Genomic DNA, 19,092 nt, shown 5'->3' with positions numbered 1-19,092 from the left:
AGGCAACTAACCTTCACAATCTTATTCCACAATAACTGTTCCCTAGAGATGTTAATCACTTGTTTTAACTTTGTTAATTCCACTTTTAATCATTGTAAACCTCATAGAACTTCACAGTCCTGCGGTGTATAAACTGTTATTATTATTTATTTACACATCTTGGTTCCTGCTATTCTCACTTTATCTGGGAAGGATTTTTTGAATGTCATTACAAGAGGAATTGACACATGTATGCCTTACAAGAGGAAGCAAGTGATAGTCTTTCTCCAGATTAACATTTGGTGTTAAGTTTCTTATATGCTATCTATCAACTAAAGCAAAATTACATCAGGTTGTGGTTTTTTTGCCTTTGTCTGCTGAGACCAGCATCAGTCTCATACATGCAAAAAGCAACATTGCTTGAAACCAACTATTAATTGAGGTAAACATACCTATGCCACCTTAGTTCTAACTCAGCGTACATGCATTAAATAATTTTATTAAAGTGTACTTATTCATAGAATAATGCAAAGTGGAACTAGCACAATTAGTCTGGGTCAGTTACAAATAAACGACATGAGCCACTAATTAACATGGAAAAGTCTTACCTTCACATAGGGTAGAATGTGATTCATAATTAGAGCTTCTCTACCATCTGCTGGCAAGTTCTCACAGAACTCTGAACAAACAAAAGAGTGACAAAGTTCTCTTAGTGCTTGAAAACTGAACCTACTCAAAAGCAATGTAGCTTTTCTGATTGTTGCTAGGGTCAAGCAATGAAGGACATTTCTAAAGATCCTCCCGGCCAGGACAGTCCAAGTTGTTACCAGTATCCAAAAACCAAGCACAGAGGACTGAAGCAGGCAAGAAAACCAAATACAGTACCCCAAATATAGATATAAAATGTGGTTTTGAAATAAAATGTGTCAAACACACTGAAATGAAGATTTAATAATACAAGGAAAGGAAACAAACTACCACTGCCATTGTGCATGCTACACAGCAGTCTTGGGTCAGTTATATCAGACTAATAACTTCAACTACTAGACAGCCAATAACATTTTTAACAGACTACCAAAGCTTACTGGGGGTAAATTCTATATATGGTAACTTTAGGTGTGTCCATTTGCACCAACTGAAACAAGGTGAAAATCCTCACACCTAATTTAAAAGCACCAAAACCCCATGTTCTCTAATTAAGCATGTTAATTTGAGGAACCCCACCCAAACTGCCCATGACCACCCATTTCTTTTTAGCACTGTATGTAAATTTGAATTAAATCCAATTAATGCTAATTATTTTATTAGGTATCTAAATACCACCTATCAAGGTTATCTAAGCGGTTTACTTTAAGGTACTCATGCATTTTCCCTATCTGTTCCGGTGGGCTCACAATCTATCTAATGTACCTGGGGCAACGGAGGATTGAGTGACTTGCCCAGGGTCACAAGGAGCAGTGTAGGTTTGAACCCACCACCTCAGAGGCATTAACTTTTTAAATTTTATTTATATTCCACATATCCTACAACTCTATGCGGATTACAAATTATTCAGGTACTCAAGCATTTTTCCCTATCTGTCCCGGCAGGCTTACACTCTTTCTAATGTACCTGGGGCAATGGGGGATTAAGTGATTTGCCCAGGGTCACAAGAGCAGTGTGGGATTTGAACCTACAACCCCAGGGTGCTCGGGATGTAGTTCTAGCCACTGTACCACATACTCCCCAATACCACACACCCCACTAGGCCACTCCTTCCTCCACAATCAGTGCTAATTGGCTCATTATTCAATTAGGTTGTACAACTTATAACACCATATGTAGAATTAGGGAACTAAGACCACAAACCTTTCACTTTGTGAGCGCCAGCTGCTCTAACCTCGGCTTCACAGTCTTTAAGAAGATTCTGAAAGGCTGGGACCAAATCATTTTTGGTAATTTCTGGACCCACTGCTTGCTGAAGCTAAAGAGAATTATAGTTCACCACAATTAAATTCAGCTTCCTTAAATAAGTCAGATCTGTACATGCAAACAGACCCACAAAAATATACTTTTAACAGGTATTAACAGAACATAAAAAAATTTACTTAAACTGCAACTTTTTAGAACTTTAGGTCTGACTACTATAGAAACCCGAAAAAACAAGGAAGGCAACCAAGTCACATCAAGGTCTGCATGGGGGAAGCTCAAAGTGCCAAACTTGGCTCACAACTTACAAGCCAAATACAGTGTAACATGTCAAAAAGCATGTCACACTGTATAATGTTGTAGGGCGCTCTCAGTGTGAACCCTCAGTGATAGGAGCGCAGCTCCCAACTTTGTAACTGAATGGTTTCTAGCAGCTTCCTCCAATTTATAGCTCAAATGAACAGCAGCATCTCTAGGAGTTACAATGCCATACGTACCAAACAGGCACTTCATTACAGCCCCCCCCCAACTTAAGGTGTTGGGGTTTGAAGAGTTGAAAAAGTACACTTTTTGGCTACAAGGCTCTTTTACTCATGAGTAAAAGAAAACATTTTAAAATGCAATTAACAAAAACCAGAACAAACCACAGTTTTGTGTGAAGTTCCACCTGAAATAATGTATACAAAGAAAACCTCACTAGCCCACTATTCCATACTGTCATTTCAAGCAGCTACTTGGGATACTGATTTTCATCAATTAATCTTTACATCTACATCATATCAAAATTTTAGGAAATTATTAAAGACTTATGCAAGACATTTTTGAAAGACAGCAAATGTATTTCATTCTGTGTTATAGTAGTATTTTACTTTTTTTAAACTGCATAGATCTGAAGAGTAATGCAGTATACAAATGTTATGTTATCCCAAACAGGATACACAAGCTACCTCATTACCTCAGAAAACTTATCAGCCACCATGTAACGAACACGCCAAGATTTGTCTTCAGTTGCTTGCCGGAGTGTAGGCATCACCAAAGCCTCCAAATCCTCCTCCACAAGTAACTGGGCAATGCTGACGCAGGCTTCCACTGCCAGCAAACGCACAGAGTCCTGAGGAAATCAAAAAGCAAAAATATGTGCAAAGAGTCAAGTTAAAAAATATGCAAATTAGCAGGCCACCATCTCCCTAATTCTCTATATAGCACTCAAGTGTGCACAACTTAATATTGCTTAACATCCCAATTAACACTTATTGGCCATAATTTATGCACATATTTTTATAGTTTCCCACATGGATCCGTAAAGGGGGCATGACCATGGGCAGATCAGAGCAGGTTCTAGAATTTGCAAGCTGAGTTATAGAATTTCAGAGGATTTATATAGTAGGGTTTAGTTGATGCAAATCCTTGCAAGGATCTCGGCACTAAGTACTGCTCTACAAATGGTACCTAACTTGGAGTGCCATTTATAGAACAACATTTAGCATGCATATTTTTTGGCACCATTTAAGGAATTGAGCCACAAAGCATGAAGTAATCAGTAACCAAGAACTGCTGAGTTTCTAGTTACCTGCTCATCTGAAGCTAAGTTGGTGAACAGAGGAATTATGTCATTTTTTACATACTCCAACTCCAACACCTTGGCAAATTCTCCCAGTTTGGAGGCTGCAGCCCTGCGCACCATGGGAGTATCATCAGAGCATAGGCTGCGGAAATGTCTATAATTATGCAAAAAAAGGATAATTTGTTAAAGAATTTCTATGTAAAAGAGAAATTTGACCCTTTTGTACCTTCTACCAAAAAAATCAAATATCACCTGCAGATCTTATGGCATAAAAAGACAACCAGATATTCAAAGCTAAGAACATGTTTAAAAAGGCTAGATGGACCCATTGGGCTGACCCAGTATGGCAGTTCTTATGTTCATACAGTTTAGAAGAGGGCTTAAAATATTCCAGGCTTTAGGTTACCATGGTAACTAGAATTTTTTTCTATAAGCAACATTACCACAAAGAGGAGCTTCCTTTTCTCTGCACCATTCAGCTCCCTGCAAGTGAGCCACAGGGTGCAGGAACTCCAAATTCAAAGTTCTATGAGATCAGTACAAAAGTTTCTGCATAATGCAGCTCAAATTGACTGCAGATAACCAGAAGCTCCTGTTCAAGGGCCAAGAAGAGTAGATATGGCCTAATGTTGAGGGGGAAATGGTGTGACTGCCTACAAAGAGCATGAATTAAGAGTTATGGAGTCACACCTCTGCAGAGATCAGTTCCAACTAAACTTGAAACCAAACAGAGAAAAAAAATTATAGAAACCACCCCCTCATGCTTTTCTTAATTTCCTATGTATGCACAGCACTATTCATGTTGATGGTAGTATCATAGGAACCAACTTTTGAAAATGATTGCTGAGTGAGGGGAAATTTGTTATGAATTCACCACCCTCAAAGAAAAAAGGGAAAACAAAATTCATGACCTACATGCCAAACAGGGAAGATAATGTAGACCAGTGTTTCTCAACTCAGACCTGGAGTACCCCCTTGTCAGTCAGGATATCCACAATGAATATGCATTAAAGAAATTTGAATATAATGGAAGCAGTGTATGTAAATCAAGTTTATGCAAATTCAATGTGGATATCCTGAAAGCCTGACTGGCAAGGAGGTACTCCAGGACCAAGTTGAAAAACACTGATGTAGACAAATCAAAAGCTAGGGTTCTGACACACTCCTCCACCTGGCAGATTCTCTTACACACTCACCATTCAAGCCATTCCAGTCCCTCTCTTCCCTCAATCCATCTACACCACACTCCTCACCCCCCAAATTTATTTCATATCACCTAATTTCTTCTTCCTCCTTGCTCATCTTTGTCCTCTTTTCTCCTACTCCCTCTGCACCTTTTTAATTTTTCTCCTCATGTATAGGCATAATTTGATGTTTTATATTTGAGAGCAGGGAATTTAATAGCTGTTTGACTGCTCCACTCCCTAAATTTTTAGCCTTTTCTGGTTTTCATTTTCCCTTGACCCAGTCTTGTGCTTCCCTCTATTATCCAGAAAGCTCCAATGCACTTATCCCATCCCTTTACTGCTTCCCACTTCTCACTCTCCTCTACATGCGAGTCTTTCTTTTGTTTGTAGATTTAATTCATCTTCAAATTTGTGACTTTCCACTGACCACAGACTTGTATCATTTCCCTGGCTCCGACACATTCCTGCTTTCCAGAACAGGTTCTCCATTCCCTTTTGCACTGCAGCACTTCCTCTGGCACTCAGATTCCAAGCCAATGGCCACCTTTCTGCCTGCAGCATACATATCAGATTCTTTGCCACACGCTCACCCCAATCTCCAGAAGTCCAGCAAGGATTACAGTTTGAATCCTCACATGCTGAGTGGGAGAATATGTTCTAGCAGTCTAGGGCATAGGAGCATACTCTCATACTAAGCCACTGTGTTCTGAGCTGCCTGCAGGATATTGCTCCAGTGGCCAAGGAACAAGCGCCAGGATTCTCAAAAAAACGTGTTAAAAAATTGACAGGCTGCTATCGCAGCCGTTCAGGTAGCAATTTTTAAAAAGCGAGCCATTTTCAAAAAAAAAAGCTCATGAAAATGAGGTTGGCGAAGAGTAGTGAAGACTCGCTAAAACACAACAACAGTGGAAGAGATGTCAACTCTCTCCCGCTGCCAACCAAAACCCCCCCCCCTTGCAGCGGGAGAGATGCCTTATTTCTCCGACAAGCAACCCCCCCAGGGGCAGGAAAGATGTCCACTCTCCCGCTGTTGGGGGTCGCTAGGCAGCGGGAGAGAGATGCCCATTCTCTCCCACAGCCATGCAACCCCCTCCCCAGTGCCTCTGGCACCCTCTCCCCCTTATCTTGATTTAGACGGCTGACTGGAGGGATGCCTACTCCCTCCGGCCAGCTGGCCCGCCTCTTCAAAATGGGCCTTCCCCTCCCCGGTGCATCCTGGGATGCAATGGGGAGGGGCCTAAGGCTCTGATGGGATCAGATTATTTAAGGCCCCTCCTATGGGAAGGGCCTTAAGCAACCTGGGCCCATCAGAGCCTCAAGCCCCTGCCCAGCTGTACTGGTGCATCCCAGGATGTGGGAAGCGACTGATAATTTTTTGTGCTCATGTGGTTCAATGTGTCTTTTAATTGATTGCCCCTATTTTTTTCTTCTTAATCTTACCCCTCCAGTCACTTCCATTCCTTTCTTCACCCCTTAGTGCTTCTTCCCTCTAATCTGATCCTCGCAGAACCCTTTTCTCAACCTCATTCCCCTTTCAGACCTCTCCTCTTTGAATTCCACATATATTCTCTCCCTCGTCTGTTTCTTTCTTCAGCCCATCTCTTACCCACTTCTCTTTATATCAAAGCCAATGCCATCCCCCCTCAGCTTGCATTCACTTCAGCTCTGTTCTCCTTTTCACAGTTCATCTCTTTTCCTCAGTCTCTTTTCCTCTCACAACCTATCAGTGCCTATGTCTATGCTTTCCTTTCCCTGCTTCTTTATCAATTCCTCAGTCCTTTCCCAGTGCTTCCCTCAGCACTTCTCCCCTGTCTGACCTACACTGCTGCTCTCCTCTGTTCCCCACCATTAGCATATTGCTCAGGCATTCCTTAGCTGTCAATAAACTACAGGGGGAGGTGGGACCAGTAGCTTAAGACATCAACCTTCTGTCCTGCTTCTCCCTAAACTCTATTGGCTGACTAATGAATGACCAATCGTGTCTCCTAGGCTACTGGTTCTGCCTCCTTTGCAGCTTTTCAGCTGGTTAAGGACTGTCAGACCAACAGATTGCAGGGGGAGGTGGGAGCAGTAGCTGCAGACACAAAGCCTTACTTCCTGCTTTCCTCTGTAGCTCTACATCAGGAAGATTTCAGCTCTGATGTCCGAGCAGTGTTGGCAAGAATATTGGGGATGTCCTAGCACCCACATAGTTGGCACTTATGGGTAATATAAGATTATTAACTTGGGAGACAAATCACGATGTTTAATGTTGCTTCATACTAAAATCCCACAGCAATACTTCCTGCAAACCCAAAAGCTATCAAAGCTGTGTACATCAGTACAGTGGGTATTTTTCTGTCCCCGGAGGGATCACAATATTGAGAGTGTGTGCCTGAGGCAAAGGAAGGTTAAATGATTTGCCCAAGATCACAGGGAGCTGAAGTAGAACCTGGCTCCATAGTTCTAGCCCAGTGTTCTAACCATCATGCTACTCCTCCACTCCATGCCCTTGTTCTTTAGAGGACTGGGAAACACAGAAATGTTAAACTCTGTATAGTGTATTTGCTTACAAACCTCAAAATGGACAGGACACCAAAGCTTAAGAAAACGATTTAGATCAACAGCTAAAATTCATCCTTCATTAGAAACACCACAAAATCAATTCTGCAAGCGTGCTGTCCTTCAATTACTACTCTAGCTCATCATAAACCACACAAGGAAATAATTCAACTACTTACTGTCTAATTTCAGCTTTGACAGTACTGGAGACTCTAGGATAGCAAACACTGAAGAGACCACATACTGAGGTACGAGAAGTGAACCAGTCACCACTAGCCAGCCGCTTTACCAGTGGCACAAAGTGTGCCTCCAAGTCAACAGGTGAGTGCTCATGTGAGATCTTCCTCAAAGATTCTACAGCCTTATCTCGAACTACTGTTTCCTCAACGGTCGCCAAGCTCTCCAGAGGTGGCTGTGAGAATAGAAAGAAATATAAATAGAAGCAAGGAGATGTCTCAGGTAAGTTCACATATTCACACAAAGTATACATATTCTCTTCTGAATATTTAACACCAACAGTAGGTATGTCAATCTAGTTCAAGTTTACAATGTATCAGACAAAACAAACTTTCAGTTTATACAACCTACTGTTAACGTCAGATATTTATGCCTGCTAGTTCTGGAGGCAGTCAAAATCTGCACGTGGATTTAACAAAAATGCATACTCAGTTTCTCTCCCCCGCTTATTCCTACTACTACTATTTATCATTTCTATAGCGCTGAAAGGTGCTCATGTACATTTAACATGTATATTTAACATGTAATAGACAGTCCCTGCTCAGAAGAGCTTATAATCTAATTTGGACAAACAGGACATATAAAAATTAGGCAGTGACTTGCAGAGCGAATGATAAGATGGATAAAGGTAAATTTTATGGCGAGTGGGATTTAAGAGTTGAAAGCAGTCCAGAAAAAGTAGGCTTTGGATTTGAATACTGATAGAGATGGAGCCTAATCCTAAATGTCCCAGCAGGTCTAGCTGAAGAGGAAGGGGACAATTTTTAAAAGAACATTCGCTAAATGTATTTGTGATTTATCTAACAAAAACAAATCTGTCTTGAAGCAAGTGTGCATAAAGCACAGTTACTTACCTAACAGGTGTTAACCGGGGACAGCAGGCAGATATTCTCACATGTGGGTGGCGTCATCCATGGAGCCTGGTACAGACCGTGTTTAAAGTGAACTGTTACTTTAAGTTTTAAGCAACTTTGCAACTGCCTGCACCGCGCATGCGTTGAGTGCCTTCCTACCTAACAGGCTCATGGTTCCTCAATTCCTTAAGCAAACTAAGAAGCCAACCAGGGGAGGTGGGAGGGATGCGAGAATATCTGTCTGCTGTCTCTGGATAACACCTTTTATGATAAGTAACTGTGCTTTATCCTAGGACAAGCAGGTAGCATATTCTCACAAGTGAGACTCCCTAAATGAACAAAATTGGATGGAGGGAGAGTTGGCCATTAAGAAGAAAATTAATTCTGTAATACTGCTTAGCTGAAACGACCATCTCATCTGGAATAGGATTCTAGACAGTAGCAAGATGTGAAGGTTTGAATTGAGCACCAAGTAGCTGCTTTGCAAACTTCATCAATAGGAGTGGAACATAAGAAAGCTACTGATGCTGCCATAGCTTGGACCTTGTGTGCTATAACATGACCCTCGAGCTGCAGCCCAGCCTGAGCATAGCAGAAGGAAATACAAGCCACTAGCCATGTGGAAATAGTTCTTTTGGTGACAGGGTTGCCCAATCTGTTAGGATTAAAGGAGATGAACAGTTGAGGTAATGTCCTGTGTGGCTTAGTTTGTTGTACATAGTAAATTAAGGCATGTTTCATTCCAAAGTGTGAAGAACTATTTCTCCAAGATGAGAATGGGGCTTTGGAAAAAAGACTGGTAGCACAAAAATGCATACTCAGATTTGAGATGAAATTCCGCAACCACTTTCAGGAGGAATTTAGGATGGGTGTGAAGAATCACCTTATCATGATGGAATACTATGAACGGTGGGTCCGACATCAATGATTGGAGTTCACTCACTCGATAGGCAGAGGTGAGAGAAATCAAGATGACCACTTTCCAAGTAAGGTACTTGAGATGAGTAGAAGTCATTGGCTCAAATAGTGGTCTCATCAGAGTGGCTAGAACTATATTAAGATCCCAGACAACTGGAGGCAGCTTGAACGTTTCAATCATATCCCCTTTCTGTCTTCTCTTTTCAAGGGAGAAGAGGCCCAGTTTCTCTAATCTCTCACTGTACGACAATTCCTCCAGCCCGTTAACCATTTTAGTTGCTCTTCTCTGGACCCTTTCAAGTAGTACCATGTCCTTCTTCAAGTATGGCGACCAGTGCTGGATGCAGTATTCCAGGTGGGGGTCGCACTATGGCCCGGTACAGTGGCATGATAACTTTTCCGATCTGTTCGTGATCCCCTTCTTAATCATTCCAAGCATTCTATTCGCCCTTTTCGCCGCCGCCGCACATCCTGGGTTCATGTACAAGATTTTTGTTACCGACATGCATCAGCTTACCCTTATCCACATTAAACCTCATTTGCCATGTCACGGCCCATTTCTCAAGCATGTTTATGTTCTGTTGCAGGTCATTGCAATCCTCCTGCATCTTCACTACTCTGAATAACTTCATATCGTCTGCAAATTTAATCACCTTGCTTGTCGTTCCAATTTCCAGGTCGTTTATAAATATGTTGAAGAGCACGGGCCCAAGCACCGAACCCTGCAGCACTCCACTGGTGACGCTTTTCCAGTCTGAGTATTGTCTATTTACCCTCACTCTGTTTTCTATCCGCCAACCAGTTTTTGTTCCACGTGAATACTTCACCCTCAATCCCATGGCTCGCAATTTTTCAAAGTAGTCATTCACGTGAGACCTTGTCAAATGCCTTCTGAAAATCCAGATATACAATGTCGACCGGGTCACCTTTAGAAACATAGAAACATAGAAAAATGACGGCAGATAAGGGCCATAGCCCATCAAGTCTGCCCACACTATTTACCCACCCTCTTAAATCTACTGACCCCCTAAAGAATAATTGTAATTATACTGTCACTCTACTGACCCGCTCATTCAGTCCTAGTGACCCTAACCCTTGGCATGACCTCGTAGGGATCCCACATAGGTATCCCATTTGTTCTTGAAGTCTGAGATGCTGCCTGAAGTCTAGCTGCCTGTTAACTCCCTCGAAGAAGTGCAGCAAGTTCGTCAAGCAAGATCTTCCTTTGCTGAATCCGTGCTGGCTGGTCCTCATCAGATTGTGTCCGCCAAGGTGGTCAACAATGCGGTCCTTTATCAGCGCCTCTACCATCTTTCCCGGTACTGAGGTCAGACTCACCGGCCAGTAGTTTCCTGGATCGCCCCTCGAACCTTACTTGAAGATCAGAGTAACATTCGCCACTTTCCAGTCTTCCGGAATCCTTCCCGATTTGATTGACAGATTGGTTATTAGTTGAAGCAGTTCAGCTATAACCCCTTTCAGTTCCTTGATTACCCTCGGATGGATGCCATCCGATCCAGGGGATTTATCGTTTTTAAGCTGTCAATCTGCCTGCACACCTCTTCTAGACTGACCATCAACCCAGTCAGTTTCCCGTCTTCGTTTACTAGGTATAGTCTGTCAGCTTCTGGCATGTTGCGTATATCCTCTTCTGTAAATACAGATGCAAAAAAAATGTGTTCAGTTTGTCGGTGATGGCTTTGTCCTCTTTCAGCACTCCCTTTATTCCATGGTCGTCCAACAGCCTCACCATTTCCTTCACGGGTCGTTTCCCCTTAATGTATCGAAAGAATGGCTTGAAGTTTTTCGCCTCCTTAGCAATTTTTTCCTTGTAGTCCCTTTTGGCCCCTCTTACCACCTTATGGCACCTGTAGTAAGTACCTTCTGATGTGGAGAAATTTGAAATAGCAGACCTCTGGAAACATTGGTCAGATCCATCCACCACTGAAGAGACTGACAAAGAAATGAAGTGACTAATCTTTTGAGAGAAGGGATCGAGAGCTTGAGACCATTGGGAGGCTAAGGTCTACTTAGCTGGTCCGAGGTGGGTAATGTGGACTGTGAATGCTTTGTGCCCTAAGAGCTGCATAATCTGTCTGGCTGAAATGGTTTGTAGAAGAGAAACCTGCTCGCAATGTTTGGGATGGTTGAAGTTGAAACTTTGGAAAGTTGACTTTGATCTCCTGCAGTTGAAGAAGAAATGTTATCATCAACTGTGTTGCAGAAAGTATTCTTGAGGTGATGTGGCCTTTATCAGCCAATCGTCCAGATATGGAAATACTTGCAGTCCGTGAGTAAATAGAGTTGCTGTGATGACCACCAGGCACTTGGTAAATACTCTTGAAGATGTCAGGCCAAACAGCAGAACTTTGAACTGAAAGTGTTGATGAGCTACACAAAACTGCAGGAACTTTCTGTGAACAGGATGTATGGATATGTGTGTGTAAGCTTTTTGAGGTCCAGAGGGCATAGCCATTCATTTTGTTCTAGAAAGGGGTATAGAGTCCCCAGGATAGCATGCAAAACTTTTTCTTAACTAGATATCTGTTCAAGTTCTGGAGGTCAAGAATTGGATTTAAATCTCCCATCTTCATTGGAATTAGAAAATACCTGGATTTTTCGGAGGAGGAACTACCTCTATGGCATTTAGTTGAAGCAAAGCTTCGATTTCCTGAAGAAGAAGGGACGTCTATTGGAGGGTAATTTCGGAGGTACTGTTTTGAAATGAAGTGAGTAACCTTTTGTGATGACTTTTAGGACCAAGTGTCCATTGTGATGAGAGCCCAAAGTCAATGATAGAACTGTACTTGACTAGGTTGGGGAAGAGGCTGGACAAGTGGTAAGCTGGCCATGCTCTCTAGAAGCATGTCAAGAAGACTGTGCTGGTTTTTGAGGGGCAGACTGAGATTTTTTTAGGTCATTGCTGCTTTTTCCTCTTCTGTGGTGGCGGTTTGGATGAAGAGGACTTTGCAGGGTATCTCCTCTTATAAGAGTAAGCAGCTGTTCTTGGAGCCGACTTAGATGGTTGAGAATTATTCTTTGACCTGTTTAAAGAGCTCCAGTTATGCTCGAGAATTATTCTTTAACATGTTCAAAGAGCTCCAGTTCTGCTCATGTTGAGTGAGCTTCTGGATAGCCACCTCTACTCTATCCCTAAAAAGCTCTTTCCCGAGACATGGAATGTTAGCTAGACGATCCTGTAGATTAATGTCCATGTCTGAAACTCAAAGCCAAGCCAGACACCTCATAGCTATGGACATGGCGGATGTTCTGGATGACATCTCAAATGCATCAAACGCTGTCCGAGCATAATCATAATCCAAAGTAACTTCCCCCATAAGCCACAATGGCAACACTGACAATTCGTTCCACAACCCAAAAGGTGCCAAGGAACTGGGAAGTGTCGAGGGGTGGCCTAGAGGTGTGTACCTGTCGGGTGTCAGGTGCTGCAGTTTGTAGGTGGCCAGCCGCACGCAACCATCGGGGTCTTTGCACAGCTACAGGAGACGCCTCCTCCATCTGCCAGCACCATCTCCTCCGCACCACGCCGGAGAACCCGAGCCCACACAGTTGAGCGCCGTCCCACATTCGCACCACGTATAAACATGCACAATATCGATGATTGATGTTGTGTGTGATCATATAAAACGTGCAGGTGGGACAGCGCTTGGCTGCATGTGTTCAGAGGCTCTCCAACATGGTGCGGAAGGCACCCAGCGTGGAAGGCTGGCCGGCGGATGGAAGAGGTATCCCCCTGAAGCAGCGCTGCCTGCAGCTGTAAGTGCTCATTTATCAGGGCGGCGCTTGATGTGTGAGACAAAAGTTTGCTAAGTGTTTTGCTCGTCTTTCAAAACACACACAAACTACGTTACTCACAAACTGAGGTTTGACTATACTTTCTAGTTTGGAGAAGGCTGCGAGTCGTTTATTGATATTCCTCCAGATGTTCCAATGGGATATATTGCTCAAAGGCTGCTAACTTCTTAACAAGATGTTAAGTAGAAGTTGTAATTCAACACTCTACTGGCCAACATTGAGTTTTGGTAGAGGCAGGATCACAAACAGATCGGAGAAGGTTATCATGCCACTGTACCGGCCATGGTGCGCCCTCACCTGGAGTACTGCGTCCAGCACTGGTCGCCATACATAAAAAAGGACACGGTACTACTGGAAAGGGTCCAGAGAAGAGCAACTAAAATAGGTAAGGGGCTGGAGGAGTTGCCGTACAGTGAGAGACTGGGCCTCTTCTCCCTTGACTTAGCAGATAGACAGATTGTTCACTCTCTCCAAGGTAGGGAGAACGAGCGGGCACTCTCTAAAATTGAAAGGGGATAGATTCCGTACAAACAAGGAAGTTCTTCTTCACCCAGAGAGTGGTAGAAAACTGGAACGCTCTTCCGGAGTCTGTTATAGGGAACACACCCTCCAGGGATTTGAGACAAAGTTGGACAAGTTCCTGCTAAACTGGAACATACGCAGGTGAGGCTGGACTCATTTAGAACACTGGTCTTTGACCTGGGGGCTGCCGCATGAGCGGACTGCTGGGCATGATGGGCCACTGGTCTGACCCAGCAGTGACAATTCTTATGTTCTTATGACCAAATTTGTCCATTTGTGCAACCTTCATGCCCCAGTGGTGAAGAGGCATAAAATCTCTGGTACTGGATGACAGTTCACTTTTAACACTGTCTGTACCAGGCTCTGTGGATGACATCATCCACATGTGAGAATATGCTGCTTGCTTGTCCTAGGATAAACTGAAGTGTGTATCCACCTGAATTCCATACAAGTCAAACGGACTGTAGAAATTCTCAAAATCAGATTATGCCATTAGCTCATTGTTTGTAAACTTTTAGCACTCAAGAATGCAGCATATGTAGCCAAAACTTAGATGGTGGCATCTGTTACCAACCTACATATTAAATCATTAGCTTCTAAATTAACTAGTAACACAGAGCAATGCAAAGTACTGCCAACTACAAGACAGTATTTTGGGCCTAAAGCCAAAAACTTGGCCCTCTCACAGAACTTCAAAGTGGCAGATGGGGTGAACACAAGTGTTGTTCTTGTTTCACAAAAAGAAGAAAGAGCGGAAAGGCTCATGCAGTACCACATGCTGACTCATCTACTATGTAGGCAATGCTTAAGGACAGATGCTACCGACGTCAATTAGATCACCAAAAGCTAAATATAGAAAGAGCTGCATCGTGCAATAAAGATCTATTTGGGCAAGTTTTATTTTGATCATATAGAAATAATAACGCTCCAAATATGCACAAAGAACTCATATGAAGGGGAGGAAAAAAGTCAAAGTAGCTGGCTGGTTGTATTAATAGCGGCCTGATATTCAAGCGCATTCAAAACAAAGTCTGGAAACAGATTTGTACTGGTCTTATATGAAAAGAAGCTTTAATACTGAGTATTTGGAAAACTGTGGTGACTCTGCATTTTAAAAACAGAGAGTGATTACAAGGTATGTGAGAACATGAATATAGACAATTAAGCAGATGGAAAAACAATTTCCATTTCAATATTACCTGTGCAAGCAGTTTATTTTTCTAAATTAGATTATTACACTGTATGAATATGCTGGAAAATTGAACATATTTGTCAACACTTTAAAGCTTCTAAAATTTAACTTTTTAAAACTATTTCACCAAACCAAAAATACACTGTAGGTAAAAATAATGTGGTTGCCATATCTAGATCTTATTTTGGCAGATTCCCATTTTGATAAATATATCAAAATGTTGTTACCTCTCACCCAGATCAGAACAAATTCACTTCACATTAAAAAGAAAAGCCAATGTGATGAGCTAAAGACAATTATGGAGCACTTTTGTGCTAAATCTAGTAAGACTCACTGAATACCTTGAAATTTACTCAAAGGAGCAAATATGCAAGAAAACCCTATAGTGACAGCCTTGGAGTTGAGGAAGCCAGATTCAGATCTTCTGCCTACAGGAGCTGGACAGGCTTAAGGAAGACTTGCCACTGTTGTAGTAGCCCTTGCTGGCTAATAAGTGACACACTTCCAACCACTGGGCTGGGAAGATCTCCCACCACCCAGATGAAGGAAGGTGAGGGGAGGGGTAAAGAGAGACCACCAAAAGAGAAAACAAGAGTGGAAAAAAAGTAAGGCTTATTTTTTGGCTTTCTTCATTGTACTTTACACTAGCATTTATGCTTGAAGAAAAAACCCACAGACTTGCTCTAAGATTGTGAGTAATAAATCAAAAGTCAGGCAGGTCAACATTTTCCAAATCTAAGCTCATGGTAAGTTACATTCAGGTATAATATGCAAGTTCTCTACCCAAATGGGGTCACAATCTAAGATGCATCTGATGCAATGGAGAGTGAAGTAATTTAATCAAGAACACAAAGGAAGAAAATAGATCTGAACACTGGACTTTCCTAGTGCACAACTCATTTCTCTGTACTACTAAATTACTCCCCAGAGATTATATTTATTTCTTTTCTATCCCATTCTCCCCAATGAGCTGACAGATAAAGGAATTGAGGGATACAGATAAGGGCAAAGATAGGATATAGAAAGGGTATCAAGGCGAAATTTAAGGGATCACATACAGGTCATGGACCTGAAGGGTCGCCGTGGATGCGGACTGCTGGGCACGATGGACCACAGGTCTGACCCAGCAGAGGTGATTTCTTATGTTCTTAACATACATAATATACAATAAGAACACACAAGACATACATAATATACAGTCAACATGGGGATAAATTCAAAGGAAACCCCACCAAACATGTTAACCTTAGACTTTTCTTACAAAACAAACCAAGCCACAAACTAGAAAACCAAAGGAAACTCAACAGAAATGAAAACAGCGTACTTTGATCCTAACCATCAAAATATACTGAGCTCAATCACTTGTTCAAGCAATTAGCCAGTCTCTTGAGCATACTATCTGCTGTGGGATTTTAGAGATCTGTGTGAAAGACTTTTAAAAAAGTCAGCTAATATGAGGGCAGGGTGGACAAACTTATAATCACAGAAGTTACCTAGGATGTGAGCCAGTGAAGAGAAAGTGCTTGGCACATGATCACTTACCAGTAGACAATGGACATATTCAGGACCTCCAACAAGAACGGTGAAGCTTCCCAACTGCTCAGCAAGAGCCAATAGCACCTCATCCTCATCATATATGGTATCTGAGGGAGGAGAAAAATATACACACACATTACCAAGATTCTATTTTTTTTAATCTTCAGCATGTGAGTTCAGAAATCATTGAAAATGTTATAGGTCTGAAGCAGCAGTAATACCATATAAAATAAAACTGCTTTTACCCCGATGGTATTCCCCTTTATTATCAAGCAGTTGTATTAAAAGCAACAGAACTGGCAATTTAATTTTTTAAGATACAAAAAGAAAAAAATTCACAAATATTTCTGCTCAGTTCTAAATAGTTACATATACTTAAAGACTGGGGGGGATAAGTTAACTGGCTTCTTAGCACAATCCTTGCACTAGCAACCTTAAAAAAGCCTAAACTGGCATCCATTGTCCAATATTAATTATTTTGAACACGTGAAGCCTTTAATGATTTATTCTCTGAAGGGCTCACCTTCAAACTATGGTCCAGATACAGGAATGCAGATTGAACAGCAGATATATCAATTAAGCATATAGCAATTTTCATGTTAACCATGAACACACAAAAATAAAATAATCTTTACTATACCAGTAAGGAAAGGTAGAAGTTCAGTGCGAGTTCTTTCTACTCCCAGGGCTAATGCGATTGTTGATAACTTTTTGATGCTGTTCAGACGCAACTAAAGAAAAACGGATGAGAGAAAAACACACTCAAGTGAACTGGAAACACTGGTCTTTGCCATTAATAACCAAAAACAGCCTTCCATATTAATGGAATATTACTACACTACAAAAATTTACAAGGAGTTTAAAAAGTTTGATGGACATAATTAATTTTACACAAAAAACAGTGGAAATGGACAATGAACACTCCATAAGAGATCACTGATGTAAAAAGGTCTTGTTTATTCCAATAAAGGACATACACAAACTGTGGTCCCAACACAGCACTGTTTCGGTGAATAAAACGCCTGCATCAGGGGTCACTGTAGTGTTGTAATCCACAGATAACAAGTCCTTTGTTAATACAAGGATGGGTCAATCAAACATATGAAAAAAAAAAGCCAAGTGCTGAATAACTATTAGAAGCAATTCAAATAGTTATTCAGCACTTGGCTTTTTTTGTCCTTTCCCACTGTTTTTTGTGTTTTTGAACCCATGGGGGTTTTTTTTTTTATCCTGTTTGACTTTTGATGTTTCTCATAATTAATTTTAGACATGAAGGCTAATCCTATCTCCCAATCTGAAGTGAATAACAGGAGTGTCATCATTACAATACTCGTTTATAATTTGACTTTACATGTTTGAAACTTACTAAATGCAGTTTTCTGCTGCTGATGGTATACCTTACTAACAATATTTTACATCACAACCAAAGTGTTGCAAAATAATTAGTGTTGCAATTTATAACATGAATAGTCATACATTAAACAATACTTCATTCTTTACCTTATACTTCTTCCCTACCCCCACTACCTCCCCTTCATGCTACTAAATGGCCAAAATAAATCTAAAATTACTATGTGGCAATATGAAAGATGTAAATTCACACCTTTACAAGAGTTGATCAGGGCTTACTAGGTTTGAGCCCGAGGTAATGGTGGGTTAAGTGACTTCCCCAAGATTACAAGGAGCTGGAGTGGAATTTAAATCTTTGCTTTCTTGTTTCTCAGCTCCACTGCACTAACCATGAATTGACTCCTCCAACCAGGTTTCTGTTTTTAGATCACTATATGAACTAGTCTAAACCCAAGGCAGAGTCTGTCCTTATTACGGCTGTGATCAAACTACCCCACAACCGTGTCTTAAAAAAAATAATCAGCCGACTTGATAGACCCGTTTCTCTGGCAGCACAGCTTCTCGTTTGGAGATGCCCAAGTGTTTGCCAATATCATGTAAATCACGCAAGACACTACCCCAAGGACAAACTCTGAAGCAAATCCCTGGGAGAACGTTAGCATCTTTCAAGTATTTCTTAATGCCTTAAAGCAACCCGGGGGGGAGGGTTGAGAAGGAAGAGGACAAGGCTGTAAGGCTGCTGCAGAAACAGCACCTCCCCCCTCCCCAAAAGCAAGCTGGTAAAGAAAAAGAAGGACAAGAACCGAACACCCGGGAGGCGACCAGGACACACGGCCAAACTGACACGAGAAACAGCTCCGGAGAAGGGCGGCAACATTCCGGAGAGGTGAGCTGGAATTCACTTCCACCTCCGCCAGCCTATGCAGTCGGGGTGAGAGGAGATAGAAGGGCCTCCTCCCACCCCGCGAACACACCGAAAGCGAGGGCAGGACGGAGCCCGCTACCTGCACGTCCTCGTTGCGCAGCTCGTCGATAAGCACAGCGATGGGGTACAAAGAATCATCTCCGTCGGCGCCGGCCATCTTCAGCCCGGCGAGAGGAAGAGAGAAAGAAACTCCGCCCTCCCCCTCCACTTCCGTTCCGGCGCGGTGCGGGGTCTCCACCTGTAAGCGGCAGGGGCCGGAAGCTGCGGGGGCAGCGTTTATCTGTGGCGGGTACGCAGGCGCAGTGTCTGATCTTGGCTAATGGGCGGAGCTTTGTGGTCAGATGAAGTAGGGGCAAATTCGATCGATTATGTTTTGGGCTTTTTGTTTTCCACTTTAAGCCTTCGCGCTTACTTTTGTGTGTATGTATTTCTGATTTCTAATATCCTTTTTTTTGTCTGACCCATCCCCACTCTTAAACTAGAAGTACAGGTCAGCATGCAAATATGAATAGAACCGGGGGGGGGGGGGGGGGAGGGTTTCAGGCAGAGAAAGGTGCCAGTCA

General features: G+C 42.2%; 1 protein-coding gene across 2 annotated transcripts in view; it reads right to left on the bottom strand.

Moving 5' to 3' along the window:
* PPP2R1B (protein phosphatase 2 scaffold subunit Abeta) overlaps positions 1-18,792 on the bottom strand; it is a 108,704-nt gene extending 89,912 nt beyond the window's left edge. The window contains exons 1-8 of one of the 2 annotated variants that reach the window (XM_033918191.1): positions 18,609-18,792; positions 16,895-16,985; positions 16,261-16,361; positions 7,359-7,591; positions 3,458-3,605; positions 2,843-2,998; positions 1,828-1,942; positions 588-658 (exon numbers count right to left, since the gene is read on the bottom strand). In XM_033918191.1, the coding sequence (XP_033774082.1) occupies positions 588-658; positions 1,828-1,942; positions 2,843-2,998; positions 3,458-3,605; positions 7,359-7,591; positions 16,261-16,361; positions 16,895-16,985; positions 18,609-18,686 (993 nt within the window). In that variant the 5' untranslated portion in view covers positions 18,687-18,792. The remainder of the gene's footprint in view (positions 1-587; positions 659-1,827; positions 1,943-2,842; positions 2,999-3,457; positions 3,606-7,358; positions 7,592-16,260; positions 16,362-16,894; positions 16,986-18,608) is intronic. The other variant, XM_033918192.1, reaches the window with a different exon arrangement.
* Positions 18,793-19,092: the final 300 nt, after the last annotated feature.

Source organism: Geotrypetes seraphini, chromosome 13 (genome assembly GCF_902459505.1).
Source record: "Geotrypetes seraphini chromosome 13, aGeoSer1.1, whole genome shotgun sequence".
Taxonomy (NCBI): Eukaryota; Metazoa; Chordata; class Amphibia; order Gymnophiona; family Dermophiidae; genus Geotrypetes; species Geotrypetes seraphini.
This window is presented reverse-complemented; position numbering and strand designations above follow the sequence as displayed.